This window comes from Varanus komodoensis, unplaced genomic scaffold, assembly GCF_004798865.1.
Source record: "Varanus komodoensis strain SLA01 unplaced genomic scaffold, ASM479886v1 scaffold1, whole genome shotgun sequence".
Classification (NCBI taxonomy): domain Eukaryota; kingdom Metazoa; phylum Chordata; class Lepidosauria; order Squamata; family Varanidae; genus Varanus; species Varanus komodoensis.
Genome location: NW_025335268.1, coordinates 85,825,035 through 85,848,725, shown reverse-complemented (window position 1 = coordinate 85,848,725; position 23,691 = coordinate 85,825,035). Strand labels below are relative to the sequence as shown.

General features: G+C 41.9%; 1 protein-coding gene across 3 annotated transcripts in view; it reads right to left on the bottom strand.

Annotated features, from left to right (window-relative positions):
- Positions 1–23,691, bottom strand: part of ATP10A (ATPase phospholipid transporting 10A (putative)) — a 136,891-nt gene that overhangs the window by 50,378 nt on the left and 62,822 nt on the right. For all 3 annotated transcript variants that reach the window (XR_006415044.1, XR_006415045.1, XM_044433342.1), the window contains exon 3: positions 4,328–4,413. Coding sequence is in view for 1 of the 3 variants with exons in the window: in XM_044433342.1 (XP_044289277.1) it covers positions 4,328–4,413 (86 nt within the window). In the remaining 2 variants the exon portion in view is untranslated. The remainder of the gene's footprint in view (positions 1–4,327; positions 4,414–23,691) is intronic.

Here is a 23,691-nt window from a genome sequence, read left to right as displayed (position 1 = left end):
CAACAATAAGCCTGTGAGGTAGGTTAGGCTGAGAGTGGATGACTATCCCAAGCAGGGACTAAAATCCAGACCTTCTAAGTCTTGGTCTAACAACCTTACCCACTGCATCACACCAGCTGCCCTATGAATTTCAAGGGTTATCAGCTGCTGACTGGCCTTGCCAACCAAACTACTTGAATAGCAGTTGGGGGCTCCGGATCCTTTGGCTGGACATGTGTTATCTTTCACAGAGAGGTGCAAGATAGAGGTTCTCACAGGGGTGATGTGCTCTCTTTCACACGGGAGGATCCTCTATTTGAAGGGCTCCCAGAGAACTGCCATCTGTTTGGAGGGTGTCCTCTATTTCAAGGGGGGGGGGGTGGTCCATGCAAAGAGTCCATGAGAAGAGTACACAGGGAGGAACCTAGACATTGTCCATCAGTACCTAGCACCTGGGCAGCAGACTGAGCCGGCACACACCAGGCTGGGATGCTTTGCATTTGCACTTAAATTCTAACAGTCATGTCCATATTTGCATATATGGCTACAAATTAGCATATCTAAAGGTTATGCACACTGGCATCCTATTTAGTACTCTTTTCCTGGTGATTCACAAATGGGGTCTGATGCACACAGCTTTCTCATCCTGAACCTGGCCCTCTCCTCGCAAAAGCCTACTTGCGGTGGGAATTTTGCCAGATTAGCTGCAGGGAACTCCTACATGCAGAGCAGGATGTAGAGAAAGCTGTGGGGAAGATAAGACCGGTGCCTGGATCGTGCTCTGCAATTTCATTATGTTCTGCCCGACAATATTATTCCCTGTTCTTAAAAATATTTAATTTAAACACACGCACAGTTGGAAAACAGTGATTCTATTCTGGTGAGGTCACTGTAAAATCTGTAGTTACTGATGTGAATTCTTGCCTAAAATACAGTATTTGGTTTGAAAGGCATCTTTTACATGGCTCATAAACTTTTTTACTATGATGACTGGACATCCTGGTTTTCTCAGGAACTGCCCTGAGGAGAATAAAAGATTAAGATATTGAAAATCTACCAGTGAGTGGAATCTGTCATTGCCAAAAATGACTGAAAGCTAAGGGCAGCATAGCATACACAAGGAAAACAGCACAGAATGAATGAAAGGCTGAAAGTAAATGAAATTACAGATTCCTGTGTGAGGGCTACTTGTTATCCATCTCTATTTTGTCAAATGACAAAGGAGAAAACTTGATTTGTAAGAGTATACTGCAGCAAAGGAAACAATAATGTTGTTGATGGTGATAGCAGCAGTGGTAATACTAACAACAATTCCAAATGGGATAAACCAGCATTTTTTTGTATGACAAGGCAAATGTCATAAATCCTTAAGCCAACCATGCATTTCACATAGTGTACTTCAATTCTTGGAAGAGGAGGATTCCATTATTACTGATTATTAGGTAAGCACTTGCTACTTGCTGTGCAGCAATACAACAAAATAACTTCTGGGAAGAGGCTGAAATACTTTAGCTACACTATCCATATATATCATGCCTTCTGTAGGCCTTCCAGTGGACATATTAATTTACAATCCTTATGTTTCTCACCAGCAAACTAAATGTAGTTGCCAAACTATTATTCCCATTTCACGGATAAGGGAACTGAGGCTGAAAAACAATCCTGAAGGTAATCATGTGGGCAGCGAGGTTTTTTATATGTGTGGTGCCAAAATTAAAAAATAAGCTTCTCAGCTAGATAGTGTTGTTAAGCATTGGCAAAGATGATTTTATGTCGGGGATAGGGAATAAATTGCCTGAAATTGTGTCTTCCTCTTCCACAGTGTATGGAGGGAAGCATGGAACAGACAAAGAAGACTGAACAGAATGTCTGAAGAGAAGCAGTTTGTACTACAACTTCTTGTTGCTTCGTGTATGTCATACTTGGCAATGCCTTTCTGATTATCAGCTGCTACCAGGTTAAGTTATGAAAAGTACTTTGACATTGTAAAGATGAACTCAGTGTATTTTGGCGTGAAGTGTCACAAAGAACCGCTTACTCAGGAGATGCAGCAACTCATTTTCCAAAAATCCAAAACAAGCTTGCCTTTTTCTTCCTGTGTTTATCTGTGCAGCTCTACTGGATAACATGGGTTAAGACAGCTCCCATTCCCAGAAAGACTGCTGCCCAAATGTTCAACAGTGGAACGGACACAACAGTGAGGGAAAGGATGGAAGGAAAGGAATGTCTCTTTTGGACTATCGTGAACCAATCTGTACTTCTCCAAGCTGGTGCCTCACAGTTGTAACTTCAATTTCCACAAGCCATTCCAAGGCTGCATGGCCTAAAGCCATAGGAACATATCTGCATAGCACCAGGTTGGGGAAGGTGAGACTAGCTCTTCTATTAATTTAAATATTGCAATAGACATGTTACATAACATACTTGATTATAGGATTCAATAAAATGCTGAGATCACAGCAGGCAGAGGAACAACCAAGGACTCAAAATTCTGCTTATGGGAGGCAAAAGGTATCATTGTCCGAAATCTCAGGGAAGCGTCAGTAACAGAAGAGTCAGGCTGCTGCTGGTGAGCCCAATGTCCTGAACGCTTGACTGGCAGAGTTTGGGGTTTGCCCCTATGCTTCTGTTGCTCAGTACCAAGATGGCAGATATCACTGCACTGTGTTTATGGTAACGGTCATTTGCCAGATAAGTTACAGGAGCAGGGAAAAAAGGCTAAGATGGAAGCTGGATCATCGTCAGTTGAAAACTTCTCAGGCAATCAACATTCTGCTTTCAAATTTCCAGTAGTTATTTCTTCATTTTTAACTGTACTACTTCCAGCAAGGAAGCACAAAGATTACTCTTAGACAATGTGAATTCTTGCCACAACAGTAGCACATGTTAATGGTTACAAGGTTGGCTAACATGGTTATTTACTATTCTGTCAGTAACAGACATGCATTCAAGTATGCATTTCCATATATGCTTTTGGATAATATTCAGAAAATTATCAAGGCCATTCAATACCAAATAACATATACATTTCCCTGGATAACTTAGCAGGAATGCTATGCTAACATTCGCTCATCACTAAGGTATGTGTGTGTTTAACTTAAAAGCATTGCTTTCTGTTTGGCTAAAATGCCATGCATCAGTCTATCATACAGAAATCCGTCAGCCCCAGCTGATATGATGTTATCAAGAAAAGAACTAAACTGCCAAATGCTCCCACATATGTGTTGTCTTTAACTTGAGAAAATCACAATGCCGTGAAACATAATAGATGCTGTCTTTATGTCTTTCTCTGTAATTTGCTGCTTTGTTTCTTTGTTTCTGTCTCTGAGACATAAGGCTGCTTGAGCTAAAGTAATTTCCCTTTGTTTGAAGGCCAAACTACACATGATATTAAATGTAACTTGGCGTTGAAAATATAAGTTTTGAAAAATGCAAATAGTGTTAATTTCAATCAACCCTCTCCTCCAACTAAATAGTAGTTGGGTTCACATGTCACAACAAGCAATTCTGTGTGGTTTCCATGGTGCATGGTTTTTTGCCTTGTTGTGCCTGACGGACAATTAAGTGCTTTTGATGCTAGCAGGTTTTCCCCCATTCTTGCTCAGTCCTTCCATTGTTGGCACATAAGACACCATGTCTGAAATTCAGTCCGACACCGGAGCAAGCTCCTGCGTCAGTGGAAGCTCTTCACAGGAGAATCGGTGACAGAAACATGGAAACCAGGATTCCAGGTTCAGATGATCAGAATAACCATGGTAAAGTATGGAGTCCACAGAGCAGATGGTTGTTGCTTATTGTGGTTTCAAAAAACTAACCTATCTTGCTGAAATACCATGAAAAGGTTCGGATGACACAACAGAACATCCTGGCAAGAAACCACCAGGACAACTTGACCTGTCATGCAAACCCATGCAATATGTCATGTGTGCCTAGTGCAGCTCTTTCCAATACAGAAGGCAGTAAATATGTGGAATAGCCTCCTAGGAGCAGTTTGCCTGGCACCTTCATTACAGAATTTTTGGTGCCAGGTGAACACAGTATTATTTTCCAGACTTTTAATAATTGATTTTTACAGCATCCAGTTTAAAAATGGATTCTTAATGCCATTTTATTATTTTAATTCACCATGTTTTAACTCCCAGCTGTTATATAGCTATTTTTATACTGCTGTACTGGTTTTACTTATTTTATTGTTATATTGTTGTGTAAACCACAAAGAGAGTCCTTTGGAGGACTGCTAATGTGATGCACAAGGTTAATAATAAAGTAAATACAATTAAATATGTAGGGAAATTGCACTTAACACAGGTAGATCAACATAGCTGATTAAACTGTAGGATATACTCACATGAAGCCTCGAAACCTACTTAGGTCATTATTTGGTTCTTCACATTCAATGATGCTAGTAAACTTCAATGGATCAAATTCAGAATCCTGGGATAAAGAAAATAAGAGAATTAAACCAATTGCAGAAAGATTACCCCTGACAAATCCTGTAGTTTCTTTTCTTGAGGCTGCTATCCACAAATAGCAAACAAGATTGTCAGATCTGGCAGTCTATTTTGGACCCAAGCAGAAAGCTCTAGACTCCAAAATAGGCTCAGAAATTATGCCCAAAGGGCCCCACTGTGATCTGCAGACCCCTTTGAGCATTCCAGGACATTGTTAGGAATCTGAAAGATGCCAGAATATTCCTGGCAGCCAACCTGGACAAACTGGAACTCTTTGCTGCCCCTTCTTCCTTGAGCTTATCAAGAAGGTGGTGGCAAGTTGTTAGAATGTGGTGGACTGCACTTCATGAGACCTACATGCCATGTGTGAGTTACTCAAGGATAGTATCCAGTACCCAGGGCAGTATCCATGCTCTGCTAGCAAGAAATGACAACTAGTACAGCAGGATGCTAGGGCTTCATTGGGCAACTGGAAATTTGTCCAAACTAGGGCTTCTGGAATAGATCAAGTCAGTGGAACTTCTTCCTGTTAGAGTCAGTGCAGCGTAGGGCCACAAGGTTGGTGGCCGGTTTGCAGGGGATGCCGTATGAGGCGAGACTGAGGGAACTGTGTCTCTTCAGCCTGGAGAAGAGGAGACTCAGAGGGGATATGTTGGCAACATACAGGTATGTGAGGGGATGTCACATGGAGATGGGTAGAGACCTGTTCTCCCCTGCAGAGGAAGGCAGGATGCGCTCCAACGGAGCAAAGCTCAGGGAGCCAAGGTTCCATTTGGATGCCAGGAAGCACTTCCTGACAGTTAGGACCCCAAGGGTGTGGAATGGGCTTCCACGAGAGGTCGTTGAGGCCCCATCGGTGCGGGTGTTCAAGGATAGGCTGGACGTCCACATGGTGGGCATGTCGTGAGCAGAGCCGGCTGGAGCCAAGGGTCAGACTAGATGGACCGGAAGACCCCTTCTGACTCGCTCTGTTTCTATGTTTCCAAGTTCAAAGGCAGGGGGTGACAATCAGGGAAGGGCTATTACCCCCGCATACTGGTTGCAGACTGCCCATATATATTGCCTCCACCAGAAGACAGAGAAGGAGGTTATTCAGGTTCAACAGGTAGTATAGCAAACTTTCCAAGTGTCCACAAGTCGGGATACTGCCATCTCAAGGTCTTGTGTTATCTTCAAGCTTGTTTGGAGGTACACCAGAGGTACCTACCTTGGAGCTGCTTTCCCCAGTCTTTATGCAAATAAGGGCTGCTTTTGCTGAAAGAAAAAGCCTTACTAAAACATCCTTTCCCCCCCATCAGTGTCTTGCCTGAAGCCCCGACAGAGGCAGCTCCTCACGAGGAAGTCTTGTGCTTGGGACCCTGTACCCGAATGTCAACCCCACAACCTAGCTTGGGGGTGGCTGAGCAGATAGCTGTACCTCAACCTGACCCTCCGCCCATTGAGCAAACACCCGAGCCTACATCAAAGCTAGAGAGCCCCAAGGGAAAAGACACTATGAGTTCTGTGCAGAGAGAGTTTGAGCAGACTGCCCCACCCCTTCCTGACGCTGAGCTTCCTGAGCACGACGCAGGAGATGAAGGGGCCGTGATAGACTTTTCCCTAGCAACCCATCAGAGAATTCTGAGGAGGTGGGAACAAAGGCAAGCCTTGTTACCCGTCAGAGAAGAAAGGCAGGGCAAGATAGCTAGTCCCACTATAGCTAGTCCCAAGATAGCTAGGCTAGAGACTTCACTAAAGGATTAGCATCTGCATTGCAAAGACCTCAATAGTAGAGCTTATCTGTAGAGTTGTAAATCTCGTAGATAAGTAGCAATAAAGACTTTAGTTTTATTGCTTGTGAACCTGTGGATTGTTCATACTGTTTATACTTTGAGCCCCATCTCAACAATCTGCCAGGGAAGGGGATGGACAGAGCCAGTGTGCACTGGCAACTTCTGAAACAAGGGAGAGAAGAATTTTCTGAAGTCCATGGCAAGAGGCATTGTTAGTTGTTCTCGGCCTGGGCAGAGGAATTGATGTGCTGCTTGTCCAAGCAACTCCCGAGGCCCATGGAGTATATATCTTGGCCTATTCAGGAAACCAATGAGGTCCCAGAAAGGGGGAGAATAAGCTTTCTTTCGCTCGTCTATAGTCTGTGTTCATACTTCATTATTGCAATAAATACGCTGTATATTGGTTTTGGCACAGGCGGTTTCGTTTCTTCGAATGTATCCTCAAATCTAAAGTGACCAGGACCTGGTGTTATAATACCCTGGGCATCTGGTTGGCTGCTGTGGGAAAGTGGCTGCTGAGCCACATGGGCTGTGGTCCGATCCAGCACAGCTGGCCCTCTTTTGTTCTTCCCATGTTTATACTGCTTCCCCAGGGAAACAGGATCATAAAAATATCAGCAACAATAATGTACCTGCAACAATGGATAACAGCCAAAGCTGCCTGGGCACTGGTAGGACCCACTGCTGATATAACGGAAAGTGAACACTTCCTGAAGCAACATGGAAATATGCTGAAATGAGCCAGGGAAGGCCATAGAAGGGAGCTCTGTTAACCTGTCCTGCTCTGGAAACAGGGATTTCAATTCATTTCTGGAACTGCTTGAGAAAATACTAGTTAGATGTGGGTCCTGTTGATGGCGTGAGATAACTGGAGGTCCAGGGCTGTACTGGATGCTGTCCAATGTGAAAACAGATTGAATACAACAATAACATAGTATACTAAATAAGGTGGAATACGGAGTATCCTGTGCAAAGATCAGCCTGTACAGAACTTTGATCTCTCTTAGAGCTACTTTTACAATAAAAGTAGAAGCAGGTTTATTTATTCATTTTAAATAGCCTTTGCTTTTATCTTTGTAACCTGTGATACAGATCTTGAAAAATATTCATGTTGTAGGGTGAGGCCAATGGCACTTCCCCATTGGGAGTTGAGCAAATGAGAAATTAGACATGATATGCATGATATGGTGGAAGCAGAAAAATGCTATAATTTGAAAAAGCAACCACTTCTACAATTAGAAAAAAAATGTAACCCTGCTTCCTGCCACCAACCCACATTTGGGTTTGTGGAAAAATGCTCTGGCATGTTGAAAATACTAAAAATTATCATTAGCAGGTTTCAAATGTTTCAAGTTCAAGTAAAGCCACCCGGCAATCTGGGCAAAAATAAATCAATACATTGTCTATTAGGGGAATGGTAATACAAGTCTTCTGAAAATATAATCAGGATTTCTTAATTGCTTCATGCTAGCTCAGATAAATTAATCCTGTACAGTAAATTAGGCACATATAGTAGAATGCTTCTTTCCTAATTAACATTTAAAATTCTTCTTGATTCCCTAACTAATTAGGCTCAAGCTGGCACTTGCACTGTCTGCATATATTGAACATTTACCCACTATTATGAGGCTTTATCATTGGACTTCCATGGCAGAGCAAATGCCTCTTTTGTTTAGACATGGAAATTTAAATGCTACATTCTTTCAGCAACAATTGCACTAATTAAGAGCCTTTCCACATGATCAGGTTTGTCGAGGGAGGAGGAATTGGTGTTCTGTGGTGGATGGGCAGTTATTTCACACAGTTCTTATATCCATCATGAAAGTTACACATTTTCTCACAATGGCATTTTCCCAAAAACTCCCAGCACAACTTGATACTTCCCATAGATCGAACTTTTTTTTCTTCCCGGCTAGGGCTAGACGACTCAGTCTCCCTTCACTACAATTTATTTATAGATCCCTTTGGCTGTTTTTCTGTATAAATACCAACATTGGTACTCCACCTGTGTATAGCCATAATTTGATAGCACACTACTCAGGATTAATCTCTGGTTGTGTCAATATAAAAACTGCAACATTTTTCTTTACATTTGCTTTCAGCTCAGCAGAAACTCAGTGTACTTTGCTGAAGATTAAAGTTAGACCCTGAGAAGTTTGCCCAACTTCTCCTTTGGGTGTCCCTTTTGATGCTGTTTATCATAACAGCCTTTTTAATTCTTGGCTAATTCACTGATACGTCATGTTAAAGTGCTTTTTAAGTCTGTGATACCTTTTGGAAATGCAATGTGATTGATTTGGGTTTTATTTTAACTTCTCTGATTCCATTTACTATTTTGTTGTTCTGCTTTTCTATTTGTTGGATATGAATTGTTGGATTTTCTCTGTTTTATTGTGCATTATTCTGAGTTCTGCTTGCTATAGGATAGGTTTCAGAAATAATAGACCGTTGTTGCTTTGGCCCAATACTTCTGCATACAACCTGAAATTGACTTGATACACCACAGAACCCAACCCAGTGAGTCTGCAAGTGTCCTTGATCTTAGGATTCTGATTTTTCTCCACTCTTACAAAGCAACATGGCTTTGCTTTAGAGTTCTATGCCTCTGAAAGACTGCAACACTTCACGCTCTCAAGTATGCATTGGTAAACTCCCAATATATATTACTAGGTGTAGAAAGCCAAGAACTGTTACTATATTTGGATATCTATGAAGACCACTGGATCACACAACTGCAATTCAGAAATTGATCAGGAATACAGGTGGAGGCAAATTCAGTAATTCTGACTTGCAATTCACAAAAGCATTCCTTGCAACTGCTGCACAGAATCTACTTGTGCAAGTGCCTAGGTATTTTTTAGATACCAAGCTGGTTCGCAAGAAAGTAAAAACCAGTGTGAGTTATCACTCGCAGCAGCTTGTTGTGATGATCAAATCTGCTGCTGTTTCCATAGGATGACATTTTTCAGGAAGAAGCCATTCTAAGAGCCCCATGGCTTGTTGCTGCATTGTTTGTTCTTGTTTCAACCATTCCACATGGATGAGAGGGTGGGGTTGTCAGCAGGGAAGCAGGAGAAAAGAAGGCTTTCATCCCCTTCCTAAATCATCATGGTCCCAAACTGGGGAGAAGCACACTTACTCAGATATAAGTCCATTCTGCACATATCTATAGCTGCACTAGAAAGGAGAATGTGCTGTGAGGAACCACCAAGGAGGCTTTTTTATTTCAAAAAGGAAAATCAAAAAGCATTCCCAGGCATCTTGTCCTGAAAAATAACCCATCCCCTCTACTATGAAACTACATGCACATACATGTATCTCAATGCATGTGCTTCACAAGGCAAGGAAATGAGTGTGGGGAGAGAGAATCTCATCACTGGAGGAGGATAGTGGATTCATAGATTCATAGAGCAGTAGGGTTGGATGGAGCCAAGAAGGCCACTGCTGGTGCAGAACACCGGGTCACGCCATCCCACTCAGATGATGGTCCGGTTTTGCCTAGAATGTGAAGCCGGGCCACAAAGACCCCTGGATACATGCAGGGAAAGGGAAATAGGAGTACATTGGAAAGAAGCCACAATGAGCCTCAGAAAAGCTGATGGCCAGACAGCACCATCATTTGTTAGCAGCAAGGCAATCGACTTGTGGTGGCCTCTTTTCAGTGTCACCTACTGCAGTGTGTGAAATAGCCCATTATTTCTTCCAAAAGTAGCAATGAGGGCTATGGTTTCCTTTCCCCCTATATAGCTGCAACATTTTCTGAAGCTGACATGTTGGATTTTTGCAGGTTTCCTGATTGGTCCACCATGTGCACATCCAATTTGGTTAGTTAAAAAAGTAACCAGAAAAACTTGAGAAAAAGAGCAAGCTCTGAACTTCTGCACTAGGCTTCAGTGCACCTGCGATGGGAAGCACTGGCTCCGTGGAAGACTGATAGAATATTCTGATTCTTTTAATAGCTGCTTCTCTGCTGCACACATCCCTCTGTGACCCCACCCCATCTTTACGCTGATGCTGGAGCTGATCTCTGAACTTATAGTTCTGTCCTCTTTTTGAATGTGTGACTACTGTGCAAATCTTGACTGAAGCCAGCTAGATGTATGACTTATCATTTTATGATTTTCTGAAGAGGGGCCAAAGCTTAAAACTAATGAACAAAGAATGAGAAGTGACTTTTCCACTTAGGGAATTTCATTCATTTTGTGTCAAGGTAAATGGATGAAAAAGGATGGAAAAGGTCTGCAATGTTCATGATGAACTTATTTCCCATACCAATGTATCTTTTTTTAGTCTGAAATTTGATCCTCTTCCTTAGAATAAACTGGTAAAATCATATTTGAAACATTGTGTCACACTGTTCTCTATAGCACTTTCAGGTGGGTAAAGCTTACTACAGCAATTCTCACTCATCCCTGGAATAACCTTGTGCAGTAAAACATTAATATTCCTATTTTATACATGATAAAGAAATGTCACTAACTGGACATTTTGGAGGGCTGTCATTCATAGGGTTGCCACAAGTTGGAGATGAGTTGATGGCACATAATGACAACAAAAGATGATAAAGAAAAGTCAAGGGTGTGTGACCAGCCCAAGCCTCCAAAGAATATTTATGGTTTGGAGATTCTAGCTCCCTCTGGTTCAAGTCTGAGTGGATGCTAAAGTATATTCACTCCCAATCAGAGCGGCTCTCAACATACTGCATTACCATGTGAAAAATATAAACACAGAAATCTGTATATGCAAACTCCAAACTATAAAGCGGAAATTGGAATTTCATGCTCTCTGTGTGTCTTTCTCTTTGCTTGGAAAAATGTTCTTTTGCTGGGTGCCAGTGTTCTGAAAACGGTCATTAAAAGTATTTGAGGATTTATTTTCACAGGATTTATTATCATAAATTCTCATGTCCCCACAATAATTTTTATGTATGGCTGTCTATGCACAGTGAATGGTAGGCAACGAACAGCCTATTGGGTCACATATGGTAAGAAATAAATACTTCTGAGGGAAGGGGAACAACCTATGGAGCAGCACTGGAGCGCCAAATGGTCAAAGTTAGTATATTTACAAGTGATTTTGGCTCTTATAGTGCTAGGTGGAAGGGCAGGACTAGAACCAATGGACAGAAATAGCAAGGAAGCAGATTTTGGCTGAACATTAGAATAATGGAATGCGCTCCCCAGAGAGGTCCGGCCGGCGCCGTCGTTATTTGTTTTTCGGCACCAGGCTAAGACCTTTTTATTTAAAACTTATTTTAATTGTTAAATTATTGAATTAATTAGGATTTTAAAATTTTTAGCCGAGAATGCACCGGGGTCTTTTAAACGTTTTTTTATTGTTATATTATTATTATTTATGTATGTATTTATGTATTCTTTGTGAGCCGCCCTGAGGCTTTGTTGCGATGGGGGCGGCATACAAATGTTTTAAATAAATAAATAAATGCCCCAAAAGGTCAACAGTGGCTTGGGTGGTGTTGGGGTCTCCTTTGTTAGTGGATGGACATCTGCCAGGGATCCATAAAGAGCTTCAGTTATTGGGAGATACAGAGATCAGAAATGAAATGAGGAGAAGGAGGTGGTAGAAAGGCTATATTACAGTTTCTGTCTTTGGAGTGGATGACTTCATAAATTCCATCCAGTTCTACAATTCTATGATTCTGTGACGGTTTCATCTGTATTAGGGCAAGGCAGTGCCTGAGTTAGCAGCAGCTGCTTTATCTCATCTTAGCTTTCATTCAGCACTTTTTAAAAAGGAAAAATGTAATGTCTTAATACCTCTGACAAATGTTTAGGAGGAAATCCTAGAGACAGCAGAGAGACCTCCTGCTGAAGGCCAAGCTAATCAAACAAAAGCTCCTTACGACTGCTGAACTCAGCAAACAGAGGCTGATCTCAGTGCCGGGTAAATATATTAAGTTCTGCACCAAAAGTAAGTTTATGAACACATTTCCTTTCTCCCAGGAACATATGCCAACAAAGGGCAAATCTCTTATATATATTGGCTTGATATCCAGATATAAAGTCTTTCTTACTGAAGAAAGCTGTCAAGGTCTGAGGGAAAGTAATTTCATCGGATTCACTTATCAGCACCACAAAATGTACTTTAAAAAAAAAACCCCTGACTGCTGCGTAATTGTCAAATATCTACTATCTGGGAATAAAAGCTGTGCTTTCTCCTCAGTTTTGTCAATTATACATTTATGATCTGTTACAATTGCCTTAAAACCTGTCAGCCAAGCAATGCTAGAAGAGGAAATCCAATTGCAAGAGTGATTCAGGGAAGGGAAGGGACGGGAAGGGACGGGACGGGACGGGAAGGGAAGGGACGGGAAGGGAAGGGAAGGGATAAAATGAGCAAAAGCTCTGCCATAATATGGCTAAAGGCCAGACAGTGTAAGAACAGCTTTAGATTTCAGGTGGGATTCCTGATCTGCTCAGGAAACAAGGTTGCCAGTCTTGCTCCCTATTTCTCTGCCTTAGAAAAGCTAAAGTTTGCCCATCCTGCTCTGGTACATTCCTAGGTATGCTAATTGTTTGCCTGTCCTGAAGGTTCTTCTTTTTGTGCTGTGTGTCTTAATCCATTCAACCATATTGTTTTACTCTCATGTACCTTAAGCAAATTGCCTACATGATCCTCCACCCTTCCCCAAACTCAGCATGTCACGAATAGATCATAAAAGCATCTTTTACAGACTCCATCTGTGTAGCCCCTTTGGAGGCTGCCTACATGCGGCATGCATTTCCTGTATATCTAAATAAACTGTAAATGTTCTTTTGATAGTACCTCCGGCAGACTCCCACTTGTCAAAAGGAAAGGGAATCCCCTTCGCCAAACCCCCCAAAACACCCTATTGTAATTTTATTTCCACCTTGATCCTTTCTTTGTGAAATGAAAGTGCTGCTGCAGGCTGTTTGGATACACTACTGACATTGTTGGCAGAAGATTTCTTATTCCTCAATGAGTGAGCAAATACATGTACCAGGTGCTGGCCATGACTGCTTTGCAAGCACAAATGAAAGTTCACACTGATCAAAGTGATGTTGTTCTTTGGGTTTGTCATCGTACTTCAGCAAGCAAGACTCCTGCTGTGTCAATTTTCTTGTGTATTAACAGCTAGCAAATACATGTTTGAAAAGGTGTTGCTAAAGGGAAGGTAGCCAAAGACAAGTTATTAAAAAGCTGGTTTTCAAACATCTAATTCTTCCTTTGAATACATCACAATCCAGGGAAAATTCAGTGTATCTCATCACTTCTTCCCATCCCTCGTTCTTCCCCTTGTGCATTCAGCTTTGACGCTTGAGGTGAATGCAGCTCCAGAGTCTTCTAAGCCATACAATTCTCTGCCAATTTTATTATAGGTATTTGCTTTGCTTGTGGGGAACACTTCCCACTCCAATAAGTACTATGGTTTAGTGGCCTATATTTGCATGTGCTGCTGCTGTAAGGTAGCAAGGTCTACAGCAAGGGTGGGAAAACTTAGGCTCAGGTAGGCCAAATTCAGCCACCTAGCAAACAAATCTTGCCTTCTCATGGTCCAGGATGGTCGAACTCTCATTCCCTGAACCACCATTTGTTTGGTGGTTTCCCAGCTGTTACACATTTTCCCTGCCCTTAAACATAAAAAGTTGAAATTCCTCTCCTAAGCCTTGGATACTGATAGCAAGAGTTTGAACTAAAAAGTGCTGGTATTTTGGGCCTTCGGCCTTGCTCACTGCCTGAATTTGGTCCTTGGGCTGAAATAGGCTCTTCACCTCGGTCTATAGGATGATGTACAGTATATAGGTCCTACATCCTGTCCACAGCAGAAGAATGACTCTTCTTTTGTGCAGTGGTGAGATAGAAGGTACAGATGTTAAGCAGCTGTGCAGCAGTACGGGTGGTTGCTTCTGCCAACAAATGAGCCTGGGATCGCGGCTCAGTACAAAAGCCTATGAGCTGATAGTTCAAGGAGGTGGCATATAAGCTTGGGTGATAATACAGTTGTTGCTGTTACGTGACGTCAAGTTGTCTTTGACTTATGGCCACCCTATGAATGAAAGCCCTACAAAATGTCCTATCCAAGAAAGCCCTGCTAAGCTCTTGTATATGATAATGCATTTAGGGTACAAGAAATTGGGAGGGTGCATACCAGTGGGGGCAATTCTGGACACACTGAAGAGTTTCATTCAGTTGTATTACATCATCATTTTAGTTCGGAAAATAAGATTTAGTGCTTTTTAGGACTTCGAGCCTTCAGTTGCTTATTTTATTTCAGTCTGATGCTGTTTTAACATATTTTAATAGTTTTTATTTTTATACATTATGGTTTTAACTCCTCCTCCCGCTCCCATACACTGCACAGAGGACTTATTTTTGACGGGCAGAACAAAAGTGCTGTTAATAAAACAAAATAAAGCTGTGCAGTGGAAATTCTGCAACAAATCTGGGTACTGATTGACATTCTGGGCTGTTTTATTTCAACAGATGAGTGAACAGAGTCGCAGCCTGTCCAGTTTTATCAGATATATCTTGGCTGCTGAGGCCTGAAAGTTTGGACAAGGATGTCACTTCTTGGATGGATCTGTAGGCTCAACATTTGCATATGTTAGCTCTAATCGCACTGAGGAAGCAGAGATTGACTGGCTGTTTCCAGCTGGTGGTAAATCTAGCTTACCGGAGGAAGTAGGCACTGTTGCTATAAACTTGGTGGCTCTAAGGCTTTTCCCTGAAAATGTCAGCCTTGGGTACAGACAGCTGTAATAATTTTGACATGCAGACAATATTCCTTTCCTCAGCAAAGTAGTCAAGCAGGTACGTGCAGAGCAACTCCGAGATCTCTTGGATGAGACCCCTTATCTGCTGCGAAATCTTACTCTGGGTGATCCATTTAAAGATATGATATGTGGATTAGTGTGTGGGAAGAAACATGCAAGCCGGGGCATCCATACCAATGGAATTTTTACCTGTGATTTATCTTGCTCAAACTGGAGGAGAGAAATCAAGGGAGTGAAAATTCATCGGATGGGGTTTCATGTGACCTACTTCACAAAAGACAATCCTCTATCTGAACTGCTGTCAGGAGGCACTTTTATTTGAAGGCATCCATTATCTGAAGGGGGATGTGGTTTAAGGGTAAAGAATCGTAAGGAGGGAGAGCTGGGCAGGTCCTTGAAGTTGCACATTAGCAGTGCGTAGCTGAATAGCAAATGAACAGGTATGTAGCGCATGGGCTCACAGTCTTTCCCACTGTGGCAAGATGGATTGTATTGCTATTTAAATTTTAGCCATTACGAGTATTTCTAAATGTGTCTCTATACCAATAAAATCAGCACATGCACATTTGATGAGAATCCACATCCTGTTATGTCTTCTGTTCTATATTTCTACTTTTCCGGCCACCTTATCACAGGATCAGATGTTGGCACAGGCACCGTGGTGTATATATTTGTCCTTCCACACGCAACGATCACTGGGGTTACTTAGGGCAATTTTTAAAAATAAGAAGCAGGGCACAATGTTCCTTGGTGTCACGCTCTCCTCCCTGAATGGTTACGCAACTTTCCTTGAATGGAGCTCACATCATATTCCCCGTTTTCTTCACCATAAAGAAGGAAGTCCAGGAAAAAGGGCTCAGTGTATTTCCAGAATTCCAGAGCAGGCTCTCTGGCTGCCACACCTTCCGTAATTGCTTATGGAATGTTTTATGTGAGCTGGAAATATTTTGTCAGCCATGCCGTGAGGAGCAGCACAGCCGATCTATTCCCTGCTTGCTCAAGTCAGGTTTTGTAAGAATGATTTATAGTGTTTTGCAAACTTTAACCTATACTGGTGGAAGATATTTACATCCTCAATTCTCCAGGGTATACACAAAACAGAGATATCACAACATTCTTAATAGTGTACTCTGATCCAGGCCTGCACACCCCAGCACTGCTGAAATTCCAATGACTTCCCAGGGAAGTATATGGGCCACTGCTGGTGTGTCTGCATGTGACCCCCTTCTGAAGACTGCCGACAAGGGGACAACTTTTGCAGCTATTGGCCTGTTTAAAAGCATTTACTGAGAAACTCCAGAACATATTTCTACAGGAAAGGTGTATACTAAATTTGAAAGGCTGCTTGGGGAAGTTCCCACAACTCTCCACAACTGGCTGCAACCTGTGGCTTCCCAATACCTTGGAGTGGTCAGCATAGGCTTGGAACTGCACTGCTGCATTAAAATCTGTGTGTCCCTTTTTGCAACTATATAGATTTCTGTGACCATCTATGCATTTTTCAAGCAATAAAACTTGGTTATGCTTACTTTTGTCAATATACACATTTTTATGTGCACATTTTTGTGTGCAGCGCATGTGGATTTTTTTTCTTTTTGCAAATTGCATCACAATTTTCAGGAATGTATGAGTTTTAATAGCCAACTGCATTCTGGAATATGTCTGGGTTCAGGAAGTGTGGATTTGGAAAGTCGGCATTGAAATGTAAAGTAACAAATGTCTCGCTCCTCTCTAATCCTAGAGCCCTGGGTATGGCTCAATAGGGTACTTATCTCTCCACTGACACAAGTGTCTCTCCTGTGGGCTGTAGTTATGCAGAAAAGTAATCCATGCTTGCCTCTTATTTATTCATTTAATTTGAATCCCGGCTTTCCACTGAGAAAATGGCAGCTTTTGTCATGCTAGAGCCCACTGTGCACAGCAGGGCATCATGCATACACTACTGGAATTCTGTGAATGGGAGAGCAAGCAACACCAGATACTCTCCCACACATGAGAGCACCCGTCCTGGTGAAGTCTCTGCAATCCTGATTTGCAGCTGCCACTGGAAGGAGCACAAGTTCCTCGCTTCTTCTCTGACATTTCCACCATAATCACAGGGATGTAACTAGCAGTGCAGTGGTTTCAGCGGAAAGAGAAGAGGCTTCTGCTCTCTCAAACAGTCTCTGGCTGGAGTCCCTCCACTTAGGGGAAAGCTTTGCATGAATAAAAGAACGCTACAGCACTTTGATTCTGCTTATAACAGGTTCACAGTCTACCTTGCCTAAACAAATCTCCTTTGAACTTGTTCCCTACCTGCTATTCTATAAATAACTTGTTCACATTCTTTAGCGGTCTGTGATTCATTAGAATTCATTCTCAAGTTCCCAGAACATTCATCAACTTACTCAATTCATTTCACAGACTTCCCACAACTTCTAACTTTAGACTTGGGTCCTTAGACTTTCCTTCAGTACAGAGAAATTCCTGCAGATTGTGAGTTTCTGATTCCAACATGATTCAAAGGCAAAGCTCAACCACAGTTAATGATGTACATCTTGGCCTTGTGCACTTCCATACTTCCCTGGACATTCCTGCCTTGCGACAGCTGCAAGGAGACATTTGGAAGATTTTACTTCCATTTGGACTAAACTTTGGCTTCTCATGTCTTTTGAATCTGACAAACTGTAATTAGTCTTATCTATAGTTAGTGGCAGTGATCCAACTTCAAACCAAGTTTGAATCCAAACCATGAAGTTGGATTCTTCCTGTATCACATCACTCTATCTAGACAGGACTGGAAAAGGATAACATGGAAAGAGGACAGAGATTGAAGGCCTTAAAAATGGAGTGGGAGAACATGGGAAAAATGGATAAAAAACCCCAATTTCTTCCTAGGAATTGTTGGAAAAAAAGGAGGAGGACAAGAGAGTGTATTTCTAAAAATAATTCTAGGCCTTCTTCTATCCAGGAGCAGAGAATATATACACTACCACTGAGCTTCCTAGGAAGAGTAGTCTAAATAATAGCATTATTTATTCCTAAGAAGTAACTTCTTAATAGTCGAGCCAACAGAAACTTATGCAAGATCAGAAGATTCAGTTAGTGATCACATTGTCTCTTGTCTACAGTTAAAAGCATTTCAAGCAAAGAATACCAGGGTACACACATATACGCAAAAAAAAAATATGCTTGCTGACATTTTATATTAAAGCTTTTTGCACATTTTGTTCTGTGTTTTTGGAAATCACAAAACTGGGAAAGGTTACATAAAACTCCACATAAATAAAAAGCGATATTAGCAGACTGAGTCATCTTGCACACACTGCCAAATGGGATCCATCTCCAAGAAACAAACCAGCATTTAAAAAGAAACCAGGCAATCACAATGTTAAAAAAAGGAAAGGAAATATTCACACATTTAAACTCAGAAGTCCATTCCTTTGTATGATGGATTTTAGATGAAACATTTAAGCGAAGGCTTTGGGTAAAACATATCTTAGAATTCTGATAAGTCACACTCTGTGACTTGCCTTCTGCTGTTGCTGCTTTTATGCAGAGCAAATTTGTCAGACTGGCTAATAAGCATTATTCAAAGGCATGCTAAAGCATGGTCTTGAACCAAAGATATATATACACATGCATTACTCAAAGTTGAAATCTGTGCTTCCATCCAAAAGTGCCCAGCACAAAAAGTGGAAAGGCAATTATGTTCATTATGCAGCAAGTGCCTGCAATTTGACTCCCTCCCATTTGCAGCCCCTGTATCACATGTCATCCTTGTCCTCCCCAGTCCCCAGGGACAATTTTGGGCAGTAGTATGGCTAGAAGGAAGGGTCAGGAAAGCCCACTCAAGATTTTTATGACCCAGGCCTTAAGATCCAGTACAGAAATTCATGACACCGTTTCATTAAAAAATACCACCCGTGCACACACTCACACATACCATTACATTTTTAGCCATCACTGCCTGCAGATATATCCCTGGAGAAACATATGGATAATGCCAAGTGAAATCCCAGGCATCAGTGTGGTGTGGACAGAAATCAAGATGGTTTGTGTGTAAACTATTAATTAAGCCACACAACACTTTGTTTTACTCCCCTGCTTGTACATGTGGATGTTTGCATTTGTATTTAGAAATATATATTGACAGGCAGTGTGGTGTAGTGGTTGGAGTGTTGGACCAGAATTTGGGAGATCCCAGTTCAGTCCCCATTCAGTTATTCAGCGCACTGGGTGACTTTGAGCCAGTCACTGACTCTCAGTTCAGCCTACTACACAGGGGTGTTGTGACATGAAAATGCAGAGGATAAGGACCATTCATGCTGCCATGGGTTCCTTGCAAGAGGAAAGAAAAAATGGAATATAAATGTAATCAGTGAATCAGAGAAGGGGGAAACAGGGCATTCAATATTCAGACAGAGGACTTCTGCAGCAGCTTTTTTTAACCTCCTCATGGCAAGCAAAACAAATAACAGTAAAATAGGCAAACATCAGTATGTTTTCTTATTTTATAAATTTGCAATGTTTAGATCTTATTGGTGCCACATTTGTTTTAAACACAGTTTCAGCCCTCCAAATCTATGCAGTCCGATTATAAGTGGAGGTGCATTAGGACCTCCTGGTTATCTAGACATTTCCTTCCACAAAACAGTGAAAGACTATATCGTGTTCAACAGGCCATTACAAGTCCAAGATGGCACCTAATGCCAGTCCTTCATGATGAAAGCAAAGTACGCAATGCATAGTAATGGAGAAAGACAGCCCTACCCCTAATTCTGCTTTTATTATTTCAGCTCTGAGTTGTTCTTTCAGTGAAATTTATTTGTTTCATTTCATTATTTCATGTTTGTACTTTTATACGGACTAATAGCTGAGGCTCTCTGAGCTGTTAACACACATAAACACACAACAAACTTTATTTGTTTGCACCCATTGGCTGTGGGTGCAACTCTGTAGACAAGAGCTTCTGTAGGGCAGAGTGAGCAATTTGTGGCCCTCCTGATGCTTTGGGCTACAACTCCCATCAGTCCTAGTCGGCACAGACCTGCAGGCAAAGGGCCACAATGAACCAGCCAGAGAGAAATGACATCTTAAAGAACATCTTCTGCCTTACTATTTATCTAGATTGCTGAGAGCAGGCATTTAACAGAACCTTCTCCAAGCTGGTGCCTGACAAGATGTGTTAGACTGCAATGCCCATCATCCCCAGCCATCATGCCCAATGCTGAGAGTTGTCACCTAATGCATCTGGAGCCACGAGGAGGCTAAGAGGAACCATTGCGCTTCATGAAGAGGTACTCTGGATGCCTTTGCAGGGCCTAGGACCTTTTTGTGTGCCTGCAAAGGACTGCAATTAAAGACTGTTCCGTATCAAGATCTCTTCGCTCCTTGAGATGTGACGCATTTTCTTCTGTCAGCTGACTTTCATGTAAGAGTGATTTCCAGTAAACCTCTCTTTTAGCTACTAAAACTGAAGTGGTATAGTCCTTATAAGAGAACTACTTATAGCATGTGAACTCAGACGCAATGCAAAACAATGAATGGAGCAGTTGTATATCATAGCATTATTTTATTAAGTGGTTTTGGTGTTTATAGATTTTTAAAAAGTTTTTAAACAGTCCAAATTCTAAGAGCTGATCTTGTTCTAGTTAAATGAAGCTATTCTAAACATTCTCTTTTGTAAATACATTGAAAAAGGGCCGCTTGTTAATAGAGCAACAGTTATTGGTGCTGGTTCGTTGCCTTTGTTTGCCCAAAAAAATTCTTGGCAAGGCAAAGGGAACGATTCATATAACATAGAAGCATAGAAACAGAATGAGTCAGAAGGGGTCTCCTGGGCCATCTAGTCTGACCCCCGGCTCCAGCCGGCTCCGCTCACGACATGCCCACCATGTGCATATGCTCAGCTATCCAGCAACAATCTCTCTAATATTGACTGGACTACAGTCAATTCTTTAACCTGCAATTATGTACATTAGTTCCCTTCACCCCATGCCCTGGGCCACCCGAAATGCTTTGCCTGAGCAATCTTTTATTTGCTTGAATGAGCCTCAGGACAAAGTGGTAGATAATATTTATACATTAAAAGGGGATTGCTTCAGAGCCTGGAGCTCTGGCACTACAGTTTATGAAATTAAAGCAGTGCATGGATGGCATCAGCGGCTTCTTTCACTGCTTGACTATCAACACGGGACAAGTAATTACAGACAGCGCATATGCTTCTATATTTATTAGCAACTCAGCAATGGAGTGTAACAACTGAGTCCCCAGGATTCCACAAAGAAATCAACAAAATCAAGGGCAGGCTAGACAAAAAAAGAACACAACGCTATAAAAGAAAACTATAAAAGAATTTTGAAATCTCATCATTTCCAGTCATGGACTGTGCTGTCTAGGACTGATGAAAGTTGTGGTCTAAAGTATCTGGAAGGAACAGGTTAGGGAAGCTAGTCTATTTTTGGTCTATTTACCAGTTATGGCTGAAAAGAATGAATCTTCAAGTAAACCCAGCACAGAGGTACCTTGGCTCACGAATGCCTCAGTTACGACCAAATCGGGTTGCAAACAGAAATGTCTGAAAAATTTTGCCTCAGGTCGCAAACTCCGCATTGGGTGACAATTGTGATCGCACCCGTCTCCCCCCCCCCCGCCGAGTGCCTGCGATCACGCCCATCTCTACCCCCAGTGCCTGTCTATGGCCATGATCGCAGTCATGCTCGTGCAGGGAACACGGGTGCGATCGTGGTCATGCTGCGGGGGGCGGGGAGGGGAGATGGCCGCGATCTTTGTTGTTCCTTGTCACTTTGCTTCAAATGTTTGTGATTAAAAAAAAATTGTTACACAACGGATTAACCTTATTTACATTGAACCTTATGGGAAAATTTGACTGGGCTCATGACCAGTTTGGGTCATGACCAGAGTCCTGGAACGGATAAAGTTTGTGAGCCAAGGTACCACTGTAATTGTTTTTACAGCAAAGAAATAAATGCTGATTAGCCTGACTTTTGGGGGACTGGGTTGATTTTGGTTCTTTACTTTCTGATTTTTTTGCTTGGTGACTCCTTGCAGCTGCAAAGCGTTCTTGGTAAGACAGATTTTGGACCAGCTGAAATTTCCAAAAGGAAAAGCCCACATAGCATCTATGTGAGATGTAATGAAGAACATTCTACAGGAGGCATTTATCATTCACTCATCACTCTCTCTCACAGTTGTTCATGGGTTTTTAGACGATGTCATGACCCTCTAGTTTAGCTTCTGTGACTGCCCATCAATTTTGGTGAGTTCCAAGATTAGTATATGCAACGTTAGGCAAACTGGGTAATTTTTGCGGTCTTATTTGGTCATTGATTTCCTCTTTTGGGTTCTTTTTCTTTTTTGGTTTTTGTTTTTTGGCACTGAGTAATGGGCTACTCCAGTAGTTATAGGGAGAAACAAATGTCAGGTAGTGCATAAAGAAGGAAGGGCAAGAGCAAATTTATTAATCACTTCTTAAATTGTGCCAGAGAAAAAGCCAATCAAATATTTACAAGGGGAAAGTTCCACACATGAAGAATTGGTGTGTGTGTGTGTGTGTGAGAGAGAGCAAGAGAGCGAGAGCGAGCAAGCAAGAGTGACTGCACAGTGAGGAGATGGATGATGGTGACCCCCCCTCTCCCCAGTAAACAAAGTAGAGGAGAACCTTGTCAGCTGCCTGGAACTTCTTACAAGAGGAAGAAAGGAAGGGTGCAATGATAATGCACTAAGAATGAACTGGAGGCAGCTTGGCCCTGGAGAATTAAAGAAGACTACCAGATAATTGACAAAGGATAAGGAGTCACCCAAAATGCACTTATACATAAGGAGACTTGGGGTCTAAGTAAGAAAACAGAACACCTGCTGTTACAGCTCTCTCCTCTCCTCTCTTCTCCTTGCAGATAAGGGACAAGGGACCTGAGAATCAAATCTAATCTCAGCTTCAGTGTACAAGTTATGTCTTTGGTGATTTGGAAAAGGGTGAACAAAAGCTATTGTCTGCTAGACCTGTTCCCTTTTTGTCTTTTAATAGCTAGGACAGCCTTCTCCAACTCAAAGTCCTCCTGATGCATTGGGTGATAGTATAGCTCCCAGTATCACCCAGCAAGCTACAGGATGCTAGTAGTTGTGGTCCAGCTCATCTGAAGGATACTGATGCAAAATTTGGGATGCAAAATGTAAGATGTGTATTTATGGCTGTATCATAATCTAAACTGCCTAATGGTGCTGATCATCTGGTGATGGGTTTTCTAGCCTGTTGACCTTAGGACTTGGCATTTATTTATTTATCTTTTTAAAGTCTTTATATACCATTCTATAGTAGAAACTCTCAGTACAGTATTACATTTCAAAAATCAGCAGACAAATTGGTTGGCGTTTGAAAATGCCCACTCTGAGGGAAGACGTTCTTCTGAAGAAAATGAATCATGTGATTGATGAAGGGTGTGAATGATGAATGAAGTGACATCGGTACTCGGTGTCAGACTGCTGTAGACCGAGGCTGCCTGGCTTTGCTCCATCCCCAAGGGAGAGGAAAGAGCCCCAGAAACTATGCCACCATGACAGATTTCTGACTGGGGGAGGAAAAATGCCCCCTGGTGTGCCAGGTTCTTTTCAAGAGGGGCTGCTTTATAGCCAGTTGGTTTCCTTCTCCAAAGGTTTCTTTCCAAGCACACATACACAATCACCAGAGCTTTATTTTTCATCACTCATATTTATACTGTCATAAATCATCAG